This window comes from Phaeoacremonium minimum (genome assembly GCF_000392275.1).
Source record: "Phaeoacremonium minimum UCRPA7 unplaced genomic scaffold PA7_03_scaffold_182, whole genome shotgun sequence".
NCBI classification, from domain to species: Eukaryota; Fungi; Ascomycota; class Sordariomycetes; order Togniniales; family Togniniaceae; genus Phaeoacremonium; species Phaeoacremonium minimum.
The window spans coordinates 77,632-94,702 of record NW_006921089.1 but is presented as its reverse complement, the minus strand read 5'-3'; the positions used below and the strand labels follow the sequence as shown (position 1 = coordinate 94,702).

General features: G+C 50.0%; 2 protein-coding genes across 2 annotated transcripts; one reads left to right on the top strand and one right to left on the bottom strand.

The window, feature by feature from the left end:
- Window positions 1-539: 539 nt before the first annotated feature.
- UCRPA7_2621 (putative fungal zn binuclear cluster domain containing protein) lies at window positions 540-2,760 on the top strand (the record flags this gene model as incomplete). Its single annotated transcript, XM_007915201.1, has 5 exons — window positions 540-547; window positions 667-676; window positions 794-1,645; window positions 1,710-1,820; window positions 1,891-2,760. The coding sequence occupies 5 exons, from the start codon at window positions 540-542 to the stop codon at window positions 2,758-2,760; spliced, it is 1,851 nt and encodes a 616-aa protein (XP_007913392.1).
- Window positions 2,761-13,954: 11,194 nt separating this feature from the next.
- UCRPA7_2620 (putative evolved d-pantonohydrolase protein) lies at window positions 13,955-15,478 on the bottom strand (the record flags this gene model as incomplete). The annotated part of the gene is made up of 6 exons (XM_007915195.1): window positions 13,955-14,172; window positions 14,230-14,309; window positions 14,368-14,464; window positions 14,520-14,729; window positions 14,784-14,891; window positions 14,947-15,478. The coding sequence occupies 6 exons, from the start codon at window positions 15,476-15,478 to the stop codon at window positions 13,955-13,957; spliced, it is 1,245 nt and encodes a 414-aa protein (XP_007913386.1).
- Window positions 15,479-17,071: the final 1,593 nt, after the last annotated feature.

Here is a 17,071-nt window from a genome sequence, read left to right as displayed (position 1 = left end):
CGTACAGAGGAACGAACACCGGCTTTTCCACCAACATTCACATACCCGCAGTAAAATCCCAATTGACATTCCGACTGCGATTGCGACCGCTCTCTGTTCTGATCCACCTGCTGCAATACCGGCACACCTACTATGGGCTGCGGCGACCAACCGACGTAGTTGCTGGCTTCGCGAACTCTTTGGAGTAACGAATGAATTATGCACTCCCGTTGACATCGACGGGAAGATCAACCAACTGGCACTGGCAAATTAGAAGAAAGACAGGGAATATCGGAGGAAGCCAAGAGACGCCACCATGTTGCTCTACACCAAGCGTGCAGCGCCTAAGGTTCCAAAGACACGATCAAGAGCAGGTAAGTCAAATGCAACCAGCCTGGTGGCGCAACGTCCCTGCCATTGCCTTCCCCTGCCGTGAAAGCATAATTGAGGGTGAGGTGCGAGCTGTACGCGATCATTCTTCCCCTCTTCTCTTGTCTCCAATTCCTGAAACAACATCTCCCCATTCTGCCACCCAAACCCAACCCTCCCGTCTGCTTCCCATGACTTTGTACGACTGTTTCTAACCGGATGATCGCTGGGTTCATGCAGGTTGCACATACTGGTACGTGATCTCCATTGCATCGTTCATCCTTATTCTGAAGAACCTGTTTTCTGACACGCCTGTAGCAAGGAAAAGGTTCGTACAACCACCCGATCGTCTCGATCCCTACTTAGCCGCGAACTTGCGATATTTGGGTCGCCCTAAGACCCGAACGATCTGGTTTAGAAATGTGCGCTCTAACACTCCGTATAGAAGAAGAAATGTGACGAGGAACGGCCGCAATGTTCCCGTTGCGCCGAGCGCGGCCTGGACTGCAATTACGAGCCCGTGAAACCGCGACAGCGAAGAAAGCGAGACTCGGCCGCCTCAACCACGACCGCTAGCAAGCTTGCTCTCAACAGTTCTCACGATCTTGTGGCCCCAGGCTCCGGCGATAGTCCAGACAGTGACGACAGTGGCTACGATTTCCACCATCACAACCCCCACGGACACAGCCAGGTTTTCGGGGACGAAGTCTACGAGTCGGATTTGTTGTCTCCGCTTCAGAGCCCCTTCGACACTGTGTCCCTGCTCAGCTACCCACTTGCGGAATTGTCGACTCTGAGTCCAATCGGCTCTGTTGCCTGCGACTTGCCGGCTGACTTCGACGAGGATGAAACAGCCGAGGAGGTCACGAGCCACGCGGTCGTCCACCACGGCTCAAAGCTTCCCGATCTAGCCATGATTGCACCGTGCCCTACAGGCTCGCCTCTTCTCGAATTTTGTGTCCCCGCGTTTTCCGAGTTCTCTGATCGCCCTAATCGACGTGCGCTGGTGGATCATTTCTGCAATGTGTTGAGCCACCTCATTGTGTTCAGGGAGGAGTCGGGGAACCCATTCCAACAGCTCGTTCTGCCTCTGTCACAGAAGAGCTCGCCAGTAATGAATGCCATATATGCTCTAGCTAGTGCTCATTTGGAATATCGAGGCGTTGAGAACGGAGAGAAGTCACTCTACTTTCATAACCAGGCTATTCAGGGGCTCGCGCGTCTCATAGAGCGCGAGGGCAAGGTGAATAGGAACGAGCTATTGGCAGCGATTATGCTTATTGTATATTACGAAGTGGTAAGTTTGTTGACCGCTCTTTCTCCCGAATTATGACGTGGACATTGACTAACTCTCCTTTCAGCTTGTGCAGAAAGGACGATCGAACATCGTCGAGGGGCACCTGAAAGGGGCGCTCGCCATTATGAGCTCAAGCCCGGAACCAACAGATCCCACAGCCATCTTCTTAGAACGCGTAAGTTGCTCCCCTATAGTTGTGATATGCTCGGCTGGAGCAAGGGATGAATCTGACTGAGCTATAATAGGCGTTTCGATTCTATGATGTTATTGCAGCATTATCTTTTGGAACAGCACCACTCTCAACCGCCCCTGCTGCGGGCTGCCTCTTGCCCTTCCCGCCATTAGGAGCGCCAGCCGTGTCAGCTCTTAGCAACGTTGACACACTGCTTGGGATGGCCACCACATTATGGCCTATCATCCATCGCCTGTCCGGTCTCTCGTCACTGAAGAGCGAATTGGAGAATGCGGTCGGCACGGGCCAGATGTCATCCAAGATTGCTGTTCTCCGCACAGAACTCGAAACGACGTCCGACGCGATCGAAGTCGCTCTGCGACAGTGGCAGCCTTGCTTGCCCTCCGAATTCTCGCCCGACGATGCCGTCGAGTGTATTGCCAAGGCCCATGCCAAACAAGCTGAGGCTGCGAAGGATTCGGAGTCCCCTGAGAAGGCCCGGCTTCACTCAATCTTCAACAATGCCATGGCTTACCGCCACAGTGCCTTCGTGTACTTGTATAGGACAATATACGGCTACTCCAGGTCATCGCCCCTGGTCCAGTCACATGCTCATGCGGCACTGGTGCATTGTGCCGCAACATGCTCTTACGAAGGTCCCATGAGTGCTCTACTCTGGCCATTGTTTGTTGCCGCTTGTGAAGCGGCAACCGCGGAAGATCGCGAATTGGCACGAGATGCTTTCGTACGCATCGAGAAGCGCCAGGGCATGATGAATATTGAACGTGCCTGGGATATTGTCCGCGAGGTGTGGCGGCGAACAGACATGTCGGAGAAAGACTCCCTCTTGGCTGATGTGACTTGCCGCGAGAGGGACGGCAAGAGCGCTGATCTGTGGAGAAGAGTCAGTGAAGACATGGGCGTAAACATTGTCTTCGGTTGACCAACGTCAAAACAGGCGGCAATGTGGATGCTTCCATCAAGTTGCGTCTAATCACAGGCGGAAACATAAGTACGGGAGAGTACATACGGGAACGAAGGAGTGTTGGAGAGCTAAAAGGAGTTATTGGAACAGGACCTATAATAAGGGGCGGCGTTCCCTGGAAGGAGAGTTATGGCCAAGGATGGTCGTATTGGCTATGCGAGTTATCAAGAAGTTCACAATATTTGCTTACGAGTCTTAGTACTCCTCAGGAGCTCGCTGGGAAATCCTGGCGTCTCGGTATGACCTGGTTGGAAAGGGGTGGAGAGGGAGTTGATGGGCATCTATTATCTAAGCTTGGAAGAAGCATGGTATCAAGGGGAGGCGTAATTGAAGTTGGCTGTAGGGTGGGCAAAGGCCTGACAGTCATTGTAGTCTAGGAGACTTGGGACGCATGCCAGTAAAGGGCACGAGTGAATGAGGGTGAGATAGATGCTCCAGAAATAGATGATACCCTTCATTTTACCTCGCCAGCGGTAATTTTCGATGGCAAAATGCGGTCACGTTTCACCCAGATGGTGCGGATAGGCATGTGGCAGTCGTTGGCACTACGAAACCAACCTGATGTGCAGCCGAGGCAACACAGCTTACATGTATAGCCTTATAACATCAAGAACTGGGGTGAGAGGTTTGTGGATGATGTCTGCCACAGTGGTGGTATAGTTGCAGTACAACAGTCGTGGGCGTTGTTTTGCATCCAGCTTTTAGGCTGTTAGACGATCGCCGCCCTGGCGAGAAGTTCCATGCCCCCGCAAAGGTCGACTGAAGCCGACAGGAAAGCGAAAGGTGACGCTGATCGTATCTCACGGAGGCAAAAGACCCATCTGAGACCGTGTCTTGCGCGGTACTTAGAGTTCAAGTGAAAGCAAGATACCTTGTCTGGTCCTCGCTGCAAGCACTAGCGGCGAGCATTGTGATAGAAAGCCCCTGGGACAGAGCGCAAATATTTTCGGGCTACTGCACGATGTTATGATGGCGCCTGGCCGCTTTCCATCTTCTCGCTCCTTATATTGTCTCTTATCGCGAGCTTGGCCGTATTGGAACTCACTGCTTTGATATTGCGCGAAGAGACCTGCATACTTGATTCGCGGGATCTGTAGACCTAGACCCGGATCATGGCGGAAGAGGATGTGCTCAAGTGCAATGCATGCAACGGTCTGCCCTGCTGCTAGGCCTAGCAAAACGCAGCAACCAGGAACATGAGCAGAGTGAACAAAGATGAGCTCGAGAGGTACAGTACTTAACCTCATGCAGATGCACACCGCAGGCGGGGAGCTGCAGGAGTCTCATCCGGGGATGGTCGGCTCCTCTATCACAGGCTAGTATCGTAGAGCATGCCAACTGCGCGGTGCCTTCATTGTCTCCGCAGGACTACGGGCGCTAGGAATGGCCCGCGTTCTCTAATGAGCGAAATTGCGTCTTTGTCCTCTCATTTCGAAGGCCTTCGGCACCAGTAAACCGACTTGCGGAAACCAACAAGGACGGTAACGATAGGAGCGCAATTGTGTCAAGACGATCTTGGCAATTACTCGTAATTCAAAATGAGTTCTCTGATATAGATCTGTTTGCTCAGCCGTGCCCTTCATTCTCTCTTGCTCCCTCAAGGAGGGATTAGCACGGGCAACAGTATAGCTTCACCTATTGAGGTGCCTGGTGCTGTCTTTGTCTTGTAGCCCGAACTGATAAGAGACGTGGCCGTCCACTTAGATGGCAAGCTACGGATAGATGGGTGGTGGGAGAATATGTTCGCCTTATCTGGGCGACAGGCCAAGGTGCCGTCCAAGGCTCAGCACTTAGAGAGGAGGAACGGCAATGCGGCTTTCCCTCAGGTGCTCTTCGGCGTTGTTCATTACCTGCAACATCGCCTGGAAAGAGGAGATTAGCTACCTGACTACCATCATATATCAGGGTTGGTCGATTTTGGTCTCTGGTTGCTGGCGCAAGAAAACCCGCTCTTCCGTCTCCCCTTCACACCCACGGTAAGGATTAGATATATGTCCCTTCAGAGCCTAATAATAAGCTCTTCAATGTACAGTACAGTACGTAGGTGTGAAGGTACAGTAGGTACGCTATGTCGCCATAGCATCCATAGCATCCCCTGCCCCTAGGTCTAGCCGGAGCTCAAAGCTGTTTTCAACGCCCACACATTATCGACTTCCTATGATATATCACATCGTACAGCCTGTATTGCCTGGTATCTCAATGTATCTCTTCACACACTACATCCCATCGACCCCACGGCGATCAACCCATCCCTCAAACGCATGTGCATTTCTGTTCCTGTTTTGCGATGGTCGGTGGTATCCTGCCATGCCCACTAACAATTTCCCTCCGCGTTTACTTGTTGCTCTATAGACAGCTGACAAAGGCGACTCAACTGTTTGTTACCTAGATTCTTAGCCTGAGCGCCCGCCAGTGCAGTCCAGATCCATTTGAAGCTAACTAATCCGATCCGATTCCTACAATTGCGGTACTTCCCCAGGAATCTCGTCATGGATGCCTTCCACTCTGTGGCTTAACTTTATAAGCACGCACATACACACTGTTGAGGATTTCCCACTCTCAGGCCACTTGTTGCCCGTTCTCCTCACCATCCCCACGCCTCCCCGCGTTCAATCCGTGCCGTTTCATCACCGTATTTGCAAAGATTAGTTCTTCCCACTCCTCACATCTTACTTCACCTCGCCTCAATCGGATTTAATCCAACGGCCCCCTGCTTTGTTACGACGTGTCTTCGCTGCATCTCACACATATCTGGGTTGCAATTGAGGATGCTTCTCTCGAGCGCACGGCTTAGCTGGAGTCTCTGTCTATGACAGCCCAACCATGATGGGATGCACCTATTGAGCTCTTCACTTCGAGCCTGCTGTTCCAACCAGAGCCCCGCACAAGTACATATATCGCCCACATCCTGCCCACAGGCTCCAGGGCCTCGATCCACCGGCCCGCTACGATAAGTCCGTTGCATCATGATCCTGCTATGAATGCGTCGACGCCATGGCCACCGTGATCAACGGAAATCTTCCACCACCAAAGCAAATCCGATTCGTCAATAATCAGGGCCAGCCGCCATCCAAGAGGCGGCGGATTAATGCTGCGTGAGTGCTCGCCCCAGGATCCGACAACAATGCGGTCGTGTTGTGATCGTGGCTTCGGTCACAGTCCCGCGTTGAAGTGTGCAGCTGGCACAGGAGGGGGATGCAGACATACGGACAGCTCCAACTGACACAATACTTATAGATGCTTGACCTGCCGAAAGCGCAAGACGCGATGCGCCGGAGAACGACCAACATGCTCGACATGTGCTAAGAACAACCACGCCTGCTTGGGTTATACCGAGATCGTCGAGAAGAAGACGGATGCTGGGGTCGTGATCAAGGCAGAAAGAGGAGGAGGTCCGCAAGAGCAGAATACCGACATTGAAGATGACTACGGAGAAGAAGGGGACATTGAAGAAGAGGACGACGAGCGACGACACTGGAAGTCCCGGAATGGAAGCAACAGCTACGAGAGTAACAGCGGATCTGTCGTGTCGCAGCGCGACTCCATCTCCAGCACGACACCCACGGCCAGCGCAAGACCGACGACTCAGAGCAACGACTGGGAGCAGGAAAACCGTCAATCGCAAACACAACCAACCCCGCCAGGAAGACCTGTCAAGCGACCATCCTTTCAGCGCAATGTCTCGTTCTCCGAAGACAGCCGTAGCTCGCATAATCGCTCGCCTATGCAGCATCATACCCCGAGCCATAAGGTCCCGTACTTCCGGTACTTCGGACCAACCGCTATCGTCCCTGGCTTCAAACAGATGGTCGTTAATGTGTCGGTTCGAGACCGACGGCGGAGCAGAGGAGGCTCTTTCTCAGGGACCTCGCCCGGCTCAATTGTAAGCCATGGATTGTTTTCCAACTCAAACCATTCAAATCATTCAGAAGCCGTGTTGGAAGGCGCCGAGGATATGCCCGCCTATGACCCAAATGACCCGGCGCCTGTCCATCCCATCATAATCAGTCTGCTCAAGATCTTCTTCCTACATCTCAGTTGCAATTATCCATTCCTCCGCTCTGAGGCTAAGTTCATTCGCTTGGTCAAAGAGAAGAGGGTGGAAGCAATCCTTGTCGATGCCATGTGCTCTCTGTCTGCTCGGTTCTCCGAGCTTCCAATCTTCGCTACAGAAGGGGACAGAGCAGACTACGGCCATGTCTTTGCTCAGCGTGCAAGGGCTGCGACCGTCGACACTTTCCCGTGCCCCACTGTGGGAGCAGTCCAGGCTTGTCTTCTGCTAGCCTATGAAGGCTTCGGCGCGAATCAGGATAGCACTCTCTGGATGTACTTGGGGCTTGCAATTCGGATGGCTGTTGATCTCGGCATAGGTAAACAGATCGGTGTCAAATATCAAGGAGAGAAAGATCCCTGGTATATCCGGTCGTGGAATAGGAAGAACAGCGATGGAGAAGACATCGAGCAGAAGGCGGAGTCAGAGGAAGATCAACTTAGCCCAGAAGAGCAACATGAGCTAGAGCAAGAACGCATCGACACTTTCTGGGCCGTCTTCATACTGGACCGCGTCATTTCTTCAGGCACTGGCCGGCCAGTCACCTTCCGGGAGGACGACTTTGAGCTGGCTTTACCTGACCCGGCTGTCGATCCAGTAACAGGTTGGCCCGCTCCATTCCCTACATTGATACAGATCATACACCTCTATGGGAGGGTGTCAGATGTTCTCAACAACATTCGAGACAGCAAGGATCTCACTCAGGACAAGATGAATAGGCTTGTTAAGATGGAGCACGAGCTTACGAAGCTGTACCAGAAACAGGATGCCCGGCTACATTTCAACGCTCTTAACTTTCAAGAATATGTGAAGACCGGCCAAGGAACTAATTTCATACTCTTGCACTTCTGGTTCCATGCCCTGATCATCATCTTGCACCAGCCGACCCTCTTGGCCACCCTCGGCAAGTTAGACCGGACACACCAATTGCTACCCCATAGTCGCGAATTATCAATGTCCAGCGCTAAAACCATTGCGGATATCCTCGCCTTTGCAGAGCTCATTGATCCAAAAAGCTTCATAGGAAACCCCTTCACGTCTCAGCCCATGTACATTGCTGCATGCGCATTTCTCATGGAGTCTGTAGCTAACTCGTCACAACCAACTTCCCGAGACACAACTCCACCTCCAAACTCCAAGGGTGAAGCGGCTAAACACCACGCCAAGTCCAACTCAGGGGATGCCAGATCGGCCAAGCATTCACTCCTTGCCTCCGCTGCGAACCAGAATTATCAACGATGCTACAAATCGCTCGAACAGCTCAATACATACTGGGGCGGTGTGAAATATATCCTCACAGCTCTCGATCAGAAGTCGAAGGGGATATGGGATTGTGAGACATACACGAATGAGGAATATGAGAGCACAAAGCTGCCACGCCGTGCATCATTGAGCCGTTTTACTGGGCTTGAGAATCCAGCATCACCAAATGTGCCTCCGATTGCGTGGTCACTAACGGGCACCACAAATTCACCCAACTCAAGCCTCACTTTATTGTATCAAAGCATGAACACCGGCACACCTCAGCCTATACCCGTCCAGCAACCGCAACCTCCAACAGCCTCAGCTAGTACACCGCCTGGTAATATGATTTATGACCCTATTCGACAAAGCTTACCCGAAGCAACTTCCATGCTGCCTCCCGCATTTCCCCAGCCGAACGTGTCTGCCATCCGGTACTCGGCACAGCAACCGAAACAGAATCGTGTATCTACGCCGTCGTCGATACCAGGCGTTCATGGATCGTCGAGAACCTCTCTCAAGTATGAGGGTACAAGTACTGATGGAATCGGGCCCGATACATCTGGAAGTGATAGCAGGCATCATCTGCTCAGAGGCATGGGACCAGGCAGCTCACAGCCTCCACCGCCACCTACCCATGGATTCACATCTTCATCTCATCAGCCTCCATCATATGATCATTCTAATATGCACGGAGCCTCGTCGACTGGCACACTCACAGACCCTGCGGCGAATCACCAGCATAATAATCTTAATGGTATGAATAACGGCGGTTACCTACACGACTTTGCCCAGAACGGTCTAGCCTCCGGATCATATTCATACCTCAATCCCAATTTCCTATTCACGAATGTAATCACATTCGATAGTCAGGAGATTGACATCGGCGCGCTGGACCTCCCACAAGAGATGATGCCGCCTTGGCTAGAATACCTCCCTGGAGATGTCCTAGGGCTATTTGATCCTTCTAATGGCGGCAATCACCATCAAATGTGATGGTCAGGAGGCAGGATACGTTCTAATCTTCGTTTTTTTTACGAACTTTCTTTTGTCTGAACATGATGACTTTGGACATGAAACTATTTATGACTCCACATTTCAGGGCCTGTCGACCATGGCCTCTTCTCGTTACTATCACCATTTAAAGCCATTTTCTCAGACGCCACGACATAGCCTTTGAAACTTTGGCCCCGACTGCCTCAGACCAAGCCAGTTGATCAGTTGCCGAGAACCGGGGAAGTCGGCATCGTGCTTGGAGTTCGTGATGTATTAGACTCATCGGCACAGTGTTGGAGGGAATGGCGCGTGCAGCCACATGTTCTAGATGGCACGCGCCGAGTCTGGTGTTTGGGACGGTCGGAATATGTTGATTTGAAAAGCATTTTTATTGTTGATTATATTTTTCGCATTTACTATCACTTCAATATACCCCACCGTCGTTGGTCCTCCTCCAAAAAGGGAGTGGTCTCTTCTTTATATCACCCCCTTTTATATTCCCTACCATCTCCTTGCAACATGATATGTTATTCTCTGCCAGACATGGACAGCCCTTGTCCGCCCAATGCTGAGTGCGCGGGGTGTGGGTTGGTTCCAGGAAAGTTATTCGCCGACTCGGCCATGACTTTGCCTGCTACAAGCTCCTCCTCTCCAGCCTCATTGTCGCCCTCAACTCCACCAGCAGAGGGTGCGCCACCGGCCGTAGTGCCGACAGATCCGCCTGCTGTAGGAGCAGTCTGGTCGTGTGAACCCTCTGTTAACCGTTCCGGGGCACGATGTTCGTCTCCACCGGCCTGTACTGGAGGGTCACTCGGCTCTGGTTCCTGCTGTGCCGGGTGGTTCGGCTTAGGATGCCTGCCTGCAATTAATCAAAGTCCCGAACATAGAAAACAAGGCAAAGTAACAGCAGTACTTACGTGATTTTATCAAGGATGCCCATGAGAAATATTAATTTGACTACTGACCCGAATGTTTGATGATGGGGAAGATTACAGTCAAGATCGAGCCAAGGAAGGGGCTTAAGAGGTTTCGGAGGTACACACTAGAAGGAACATACACGAAGGGCTTGTGGTCATCATCGTGCGCTCAATTTTAATTGAGGTGACGTATTGGACAGCAGCAACGATGTCATTTGGCTTTACGGCCATCAAGTCTGGGGTAAACTTGGGGAAGGGGATCTGCAAGCGTTTGATAGGCTAGTGGTGGGTGGAATCATTCTAGAACTGGCTAGGCCAAAGTCTCCTTTTCTTGGGTTTTTCTGACGTTGCCAGACACCTCTTCCATTTAGACCTTTCCCTCGATCATATGTCGATCCAGTTTAAAATACAGACTTCATCATTAATATTTATCATCTTCGTGAGTGGGTGGTGTTGCCGTGGCTCCAACTTGTGCGAAAGAGCCCGCCAAGAGAAAATGTAAACAAGTTTGTGTAGTTTCTAGTATCAACACGACGCTCAAGCCAACGTAAGTATTTGACATGTCATTATGAAATACTAAGCTCTTTGGTATCCGCATTGAGCACATTCCTCTCGTAGAATAGTTGCACACCGGTAGGCTCCGGTCCTCTTGATCAATGTGATCAGTTGGCCGTGATAATAAATACTGTGTACGATTTTATTTGTCTAAAGTTAAAGCATCTCTTTTAACATTTGCACTTCGATCCTGGGTTTTGCAGTGTCTAGAAGTTGCTGGTTGAATTTGTCAAGTCGTTGCACATGGTCCCTGTTATCACTGCCAAAGGGCCAGCTGATCTGCAGGGTCCAGCCATGGTATTGATATCTGCCCATTTATTGGTTCAGGTAAGGCTGGTAGAGCATCTTCATTCGTGATAAACCACCTAATAAACGTGTCTATCGCAGATTGGCTCAATAATCTCCACCTACTGCAAATGTATTGATCCCCCTCCTTATCAAGGTGTGTGCTCTGGAAAGTGACACTCTCTTAGGCGATAAAGAGCGATGATAATCACAGACTCTTCTATCAAGACAATTTTCTGCTTCGTTGCTGAACACAAAAGTCTTTATACTCTATATTTCAACTTATTTTCACCTTAGTTACAGACTCGATGGACCCCATATCAATCATTGGTCTCATAGAGACTGTCGTAGGCATAGTCAAAAAGCTATACGACACTTATGAGGCCTTTCGGGATGCTCCCGAGAATATTCGGCAACTCTGTGACGAGCTGTTTGCCCTGCAGGATATACTTGCCAGGATTTCTAGTAACCTGACATTCAGATCAACCGTGAACCACGCAGACAAGTACGACTCGCGCACTCGCATCAAGGAGATGATATCTAGAACAGCCCAAATCTTGGAAGATCTTTTAAAGAAGTTTGCCAAACCTCAGAGTGGAAAATCTCGTAAATGGCTCGAATCCTCGAAACAGCGAGTAGGGTGGCTTCTCGATGAGAAGAAAATTGAAGATGAACGACAGAAAATCGAACGCCTTAAGGATTACTTCAGCCTAGTCTTGTCTGTTGAGTCTTTGGAAGAGGCCCAGACACTTCACAATGATTTTGTCACATTCAGCAACCAAATTTTACAGCTATCCCGACCGGTTATATTGAACTGGATCTCGGCAAACGATTATCACTCCAGACATGTACAATTAGTGAATTCACACTTACCAGGAACGGGCAGGTGGTTCCTCGAGGGAAATAGGTTTTCGGAATGGATCAATCCAGATAAGCACCCATCAAGAATTTTATGGTTACAAGGCAAAAGTGGCTCGGGCAAGTCGTGTTTAATCTCACGCGCAATTGAGACCGCGATCGAGAAATGGAAGAGTGATACGGACAGTGTCGTCTTATATCACTACTGCAGCTTCCAGGACATGTCATCTCAAAGCTTGGCCGCTTTGCTAGGATGTCTCATCGTGCAGCTTTGCGACAAGAAATCGGGGCTATGGAAACTGGTCGAAGAAGCCTACCTAGAGAACGACTATGGGCAGGGTGTCTTATTCTCGATGGCGGCGCCGACTAGCAAATTACGTTCAATATTTGGCACTCTCTCCCTTGAATTCCCCAAGGTTGCCGTGTTTCTCGACGCACCTAATGAGAGCTCCGAATCTGTTAAGTTAATCGAAGCGCTAGCTTCGGCAGCTTCGGAGCATCCATTCATGCAAGTCTGCATCTCGTCCACGCCTAATCTGGATATCAAGTGGCTTCAGGCGCGGGGGAGTCAGTTCGTGCTGGTGAAAATGGACACTATAAAGCATGAGCAAGACATTGAACCATGCATCAGAGCCCACCTAAAGCATCACACATCACTGTCGAGTCTTCCTCACAATCTCAATGAGGAGATTGTAAGAGCTCTCATTCAGAAGTCAGAGGGCTCGTTCCGTTTTGTAGCTTGTCATTTGACAGCCCTTGAGACCAAGCAAACCTTTGGCGAAGTAAAGAAAGCCATCAAAACCCTCCCCGAAACCCTAAGTGACAGTTACCACCACTTGCTCCGCGGAATACCACCCCATTTCAGGATCAGAGTTCGACGACTCCTGCGGTGGCTGATAATACAGACTCGACCCTTGACTCTCTCTGAACTTGAAGTAGCCGTAGCGTTGGAGAATGACTTGAGCCAAGATAACTTGCTTCTGCCAGGGAAAATGGACGAGATCCTGAAGGTTTGCGGGAGCCTCGTGCAGTATGATAGTACGGCTGAGACGGTCTCCCTAGGCCACTCGTCGGTAAAGGAATTCCTGCTTTCGGAAAAGTTCATAAACCAGAAGTATCCTGACCTGAAAGATCTGAGTTCTGGAAGGTTTATTGACATGATAACGTCGGCCCTGAAAGGCTGTGCGCTGTATCTCACACAGGATCCATTGCGAGAAGGTTATGTGGCTGACATAGCAGGACGGTTAAAGCAATTTCCTTTTTTGAGCTATTGTGCGAAATCGTTGGATTACTACTGGAAGTTCGCTGCGAGTGCCAATATGACGACTTTTGACCCCGACTTGACTCGAAGCCTGAAGCTCGTATGCCACGCTAACAATAAGCACGGTGGCTTCTGGGGGAGCTTCCTCCAAGTATTCGAGCCAGCCTACACGACACCTCCCTATGACTCGGCGAAGATGCCGACTCCTTTAGGGTTTGCAGCTGCTCGTGGCTGGACCTTCATGATTGACTTCATGTTGAAAAACGGTCTCGACTCCGACCTGGAGATTGCTAGCGGCTATGCGCATTACACGCCTTTGACCCGGGCTATACTATATGGCCAAGAAGCTACTGCTCGGTTGCTATTAGCTAGAGGCGCACGATTCGTGAGAAATGATGATGTGCGAGACGCCTTGGAGAAGCTGCCGTCGGATTTCCGTGAGCTGCTGACGGACTCAGAGAAGTCGCAGTTCCAGGTTAAGAGTCAGAATCACCAGCCTGGGTTGTCTGGAACAGCAAGCACATCCACAGACAATCATCTACATGGGCTAGTACGTCCCGGGGCCACCAAGACAAGTCAGTTGGCATCCTCGCGGCCAGGAATCATTCAGCCTATGTCCAGAGTAGCTCCTATCCGCGGTACGGAATATAATCAGCAGCTTCCTGGTCCTTTAATTATACAGTCAAACCATCATCCTAGCCGTCCCAGCTATACTGCTCCGCTCTCTACGCCCCTCCATCAGTATCACAGTGTTTATCCGCCACCAAAGGCGGTGGTTCCTCGAAACCCCGGAGACTCAGTACAATGAAGCGACTTGTATTGCAATTCAATTGGATTTGATATATAAGCATATCTCTGCGGATAGATCTTCTCTAATGCCATGAGCCATTTGTTTTCCTTCATCAATCCTGGCACTGAGGTCTGTTCTGAACCCAGAAACTATGCTCATAGTTTGTTGTTGGTGAGTTACATTGGTTGGACAATACTTCACATCATGCCATCTACATAGGCTCCCGATGCCTTCAACGTGGCATAGAAGAGCTTCGTTTCTGCGCAAATGACCATTCGTCCGTTGCCAGCAAATTGAAAGTTTGCAGATGTGGTACCAAGATAGATCTTGCCAATCAGCTTGCCCGACGGGTTCCATACGTTGACTCCATCGCCGCAACCAGCGTAGACGTTGCCGTTTGAGTCGCAATGAATACCTAAACGCATTGTCAATCATCTTTCTCAGTAGGTGGTCGGGAGCACTCGGGCTGTACCATCTGGGACACCCGAGTCAATAAAGGCAAATATCTTGCGATTTTCCCAGGTCCCATCGTCTTTCACGTCGTACCGATAACTATACGGCAGTTTAGTACGTCGCTATCAGATTGTCTCTTCAATAGGGCCTAACTTACATTGCCGATGGATCGGAATAGTTGTATCCTTGGAATCCATGGTTCGTCCCTGTATCAGTGACATAGGCATACAATCCGTCGGGTGAAAATGATATTCCTTTGATAAGATAGTTAGATTCCAACAGCACAATTTGAGCTTTATCTTCGCTTACCATTCGGCAAAGTGAAACCGTCTGCAACGACAGTCACCGCCCCAGTCTTATCATTGAGGCGATATACTTGATTCTGGATGCCGGGGACCGGGCGGAAGTCCTGCAAGTAGCCGTAGAGAGTGTCGGTGAAGTAAATGTCTTTGTTGCGCGGGTTGATGCCAACATCGTTGAGTGAGCTGAATTGCCGACCAAAGTAGTTGTTCAGAACCACTGCCCTCAATCAGCATTTCATAGGTTTGGTATCCTGAGTTAAGCTCAGCCTACCGGTAGTGTTATATGGTGGAAGCGGATTCATCACATAGATGGCAGATGGGATATCGGGACCAGCACCTTCACCCATAAACATGATCTGGCCTTTGTAATTCGTCGCTCCTGCGCACCCTCGTCAATGATACAGTCCTGGAGTGAAATGTTATAGAAATACTACCATTAGGATTGACAACCGTAGGATTAGAGTCAACGGTGTGAACGGTAACCCGGCCAGCTGCATTTGTTAGATTGGATACCGCATCTGCCTCGGACAGGCTGATCTTTTCCACGATCGCTGATTTCGCAAGACCAGTTCCAGCAGCTTTGGCGCCAGCATTTTGAACGAAGAAGACCTCGTCTGTAGGAGGATACCACACAACAGCTTCATGAAAAAGAGGGTCCTTGTCAGAGCTAGCGATGATCGTCAAGGTCGGGTTGCACCCAATGATGGCGTAGAACTCGTCGTCGTAGATATGGAAGGGCTTGGCAAGGAGGTCGGCGTCGCTAATTCCTGGTGGTTTGAAGACTCTCGTGCCATTGGCCACTGTGGACGGCGGCACGTTTGATAGAACGTTAAAGCTCTTCTGATTGATAATCTGTGCCTGCGACGGAACTTCTGCAGCGCATGTAATGCTCGATGCGGGGCTGAGGCGGCCTTGGATAACGAGACCAGCAAGAAGTGCCAGGACGGGAAGAGAGATCCAAGCCATTGTTCTGAGTTCAACACCAGATGTAGGTGCCAATTGACTTTGTCTTGAAGCTGCGGGTTTCTTGATCTCTTGTGGCGACAGGCCAGAGGCCCGGGACTGAGACTTTGCGCCCATTTTAAGAGTCGTGAGAGTAGCGGAGTCGTTGCTTGACTACTCTAATGATATCATAACACGGCAGGGCCCAGGATCTGCATAAAACGAGAGCGTCTTGGCTTTGTCCTCCGGCTCAGATAGCCTCAAACAGGTTCAAGCTAGAGCAGCTCGAGAGCGTGTGGTTGGGCCGCTTCAGGTGTTACAGTGGTAAATGCCGTGTGTGTGCGGAGGAAGCCTCCTAAAAAGATCTTGCGAGAGTTCGGCATTGGGGTGATTGGGTACCGAACGCGGAGGCGTGCGGGGCCAGCTGTGGGGAAAGTCCCAGTTATTCGGGGCCGCTTCCAAAACGGCCATCTGAGGTGAGGCTATATTGAAATATTGATTGATATTGTTGGCCTCGGAATGGATTCAACTAAAAACAATTCCGGTAAGAGAGATTTGAAGTTAAATCTACTGACGCAATTGAGTTATAAGTATTCATAGCAGCAAGTACGTTGATTCTATCAGTCTTACAGGATATTGCCCCCTACCAGGGACAATCGATTGCAACTTTGTTTCCCTACCAAAAAGTATCAGTATGCATAGTGGATTAGGGGAGCATGATCTTACCCCTGCCAGCAGTCAGGTGACTTATTTGCTATTACTTACTTCATTTTTACTCGCTTCACTTAGCTATCATTACACGGAATACAAGAATGACTACCCCTTTCATTCCATTACGTTCTTTTTGCCCTGGAGGCTTCTTTTTGTGTGTATGCTATGTGATATCTTGAGAGGGTGTTGGTCAGCAGTAGGCACTGCTGCCCTGTTTCAATAGCATTGCGTTATGGGGAAATGACAGAGAATCGCTGCTTCAATTTCGCATTGCCAAGAACCATTGTATTTATGTAGGCCTGAAAGCACGGTGCACAACCACATCTTTGCTAAGGGGATGATGAGTCGATGGCTCCACAACTGTTAAAGGACAAAAGCGTCGATGATGGAAGGATGCTTACGACCAAGCGACTGCCTAATATAAGATGCAGAGTAAATTTAATCTGTAATGATATGATATCACCCTTGTGGTGTGAGGAATGTGTTAATTTATTGTAAATACGAACAAATGATGAGCTATAAATCCGACAAGATAAGTACTTCATTCTCGCGGTGTTCGATTTCGCGTCCTATATCCTCCAGTTGGGCTTGCAGAACTCCTAAGCGACTTTAGTCTTGGAAACTCAGTTATGGTCGTTGAGCTTGGAGTCTTCAGGTTTGTAACCCGAGTACGAGGACTACGCACGCCACAGGACGCTACAATTGGGAGCACAGAGCTATGCGTTAACTCAATAGAGCCTAGGGGATAGCCATCTAGAAACCAACTCATGTGTGACATGAGATATCAGGAGATAATTTTCATGATCCATCCCCCACTCTCGAAGCTGAATACCTTATGACCAAGGACATTTCTTGTGGAAATATGACACATCCCATCACTTTACGTCTTTCCTATATTCCACCACA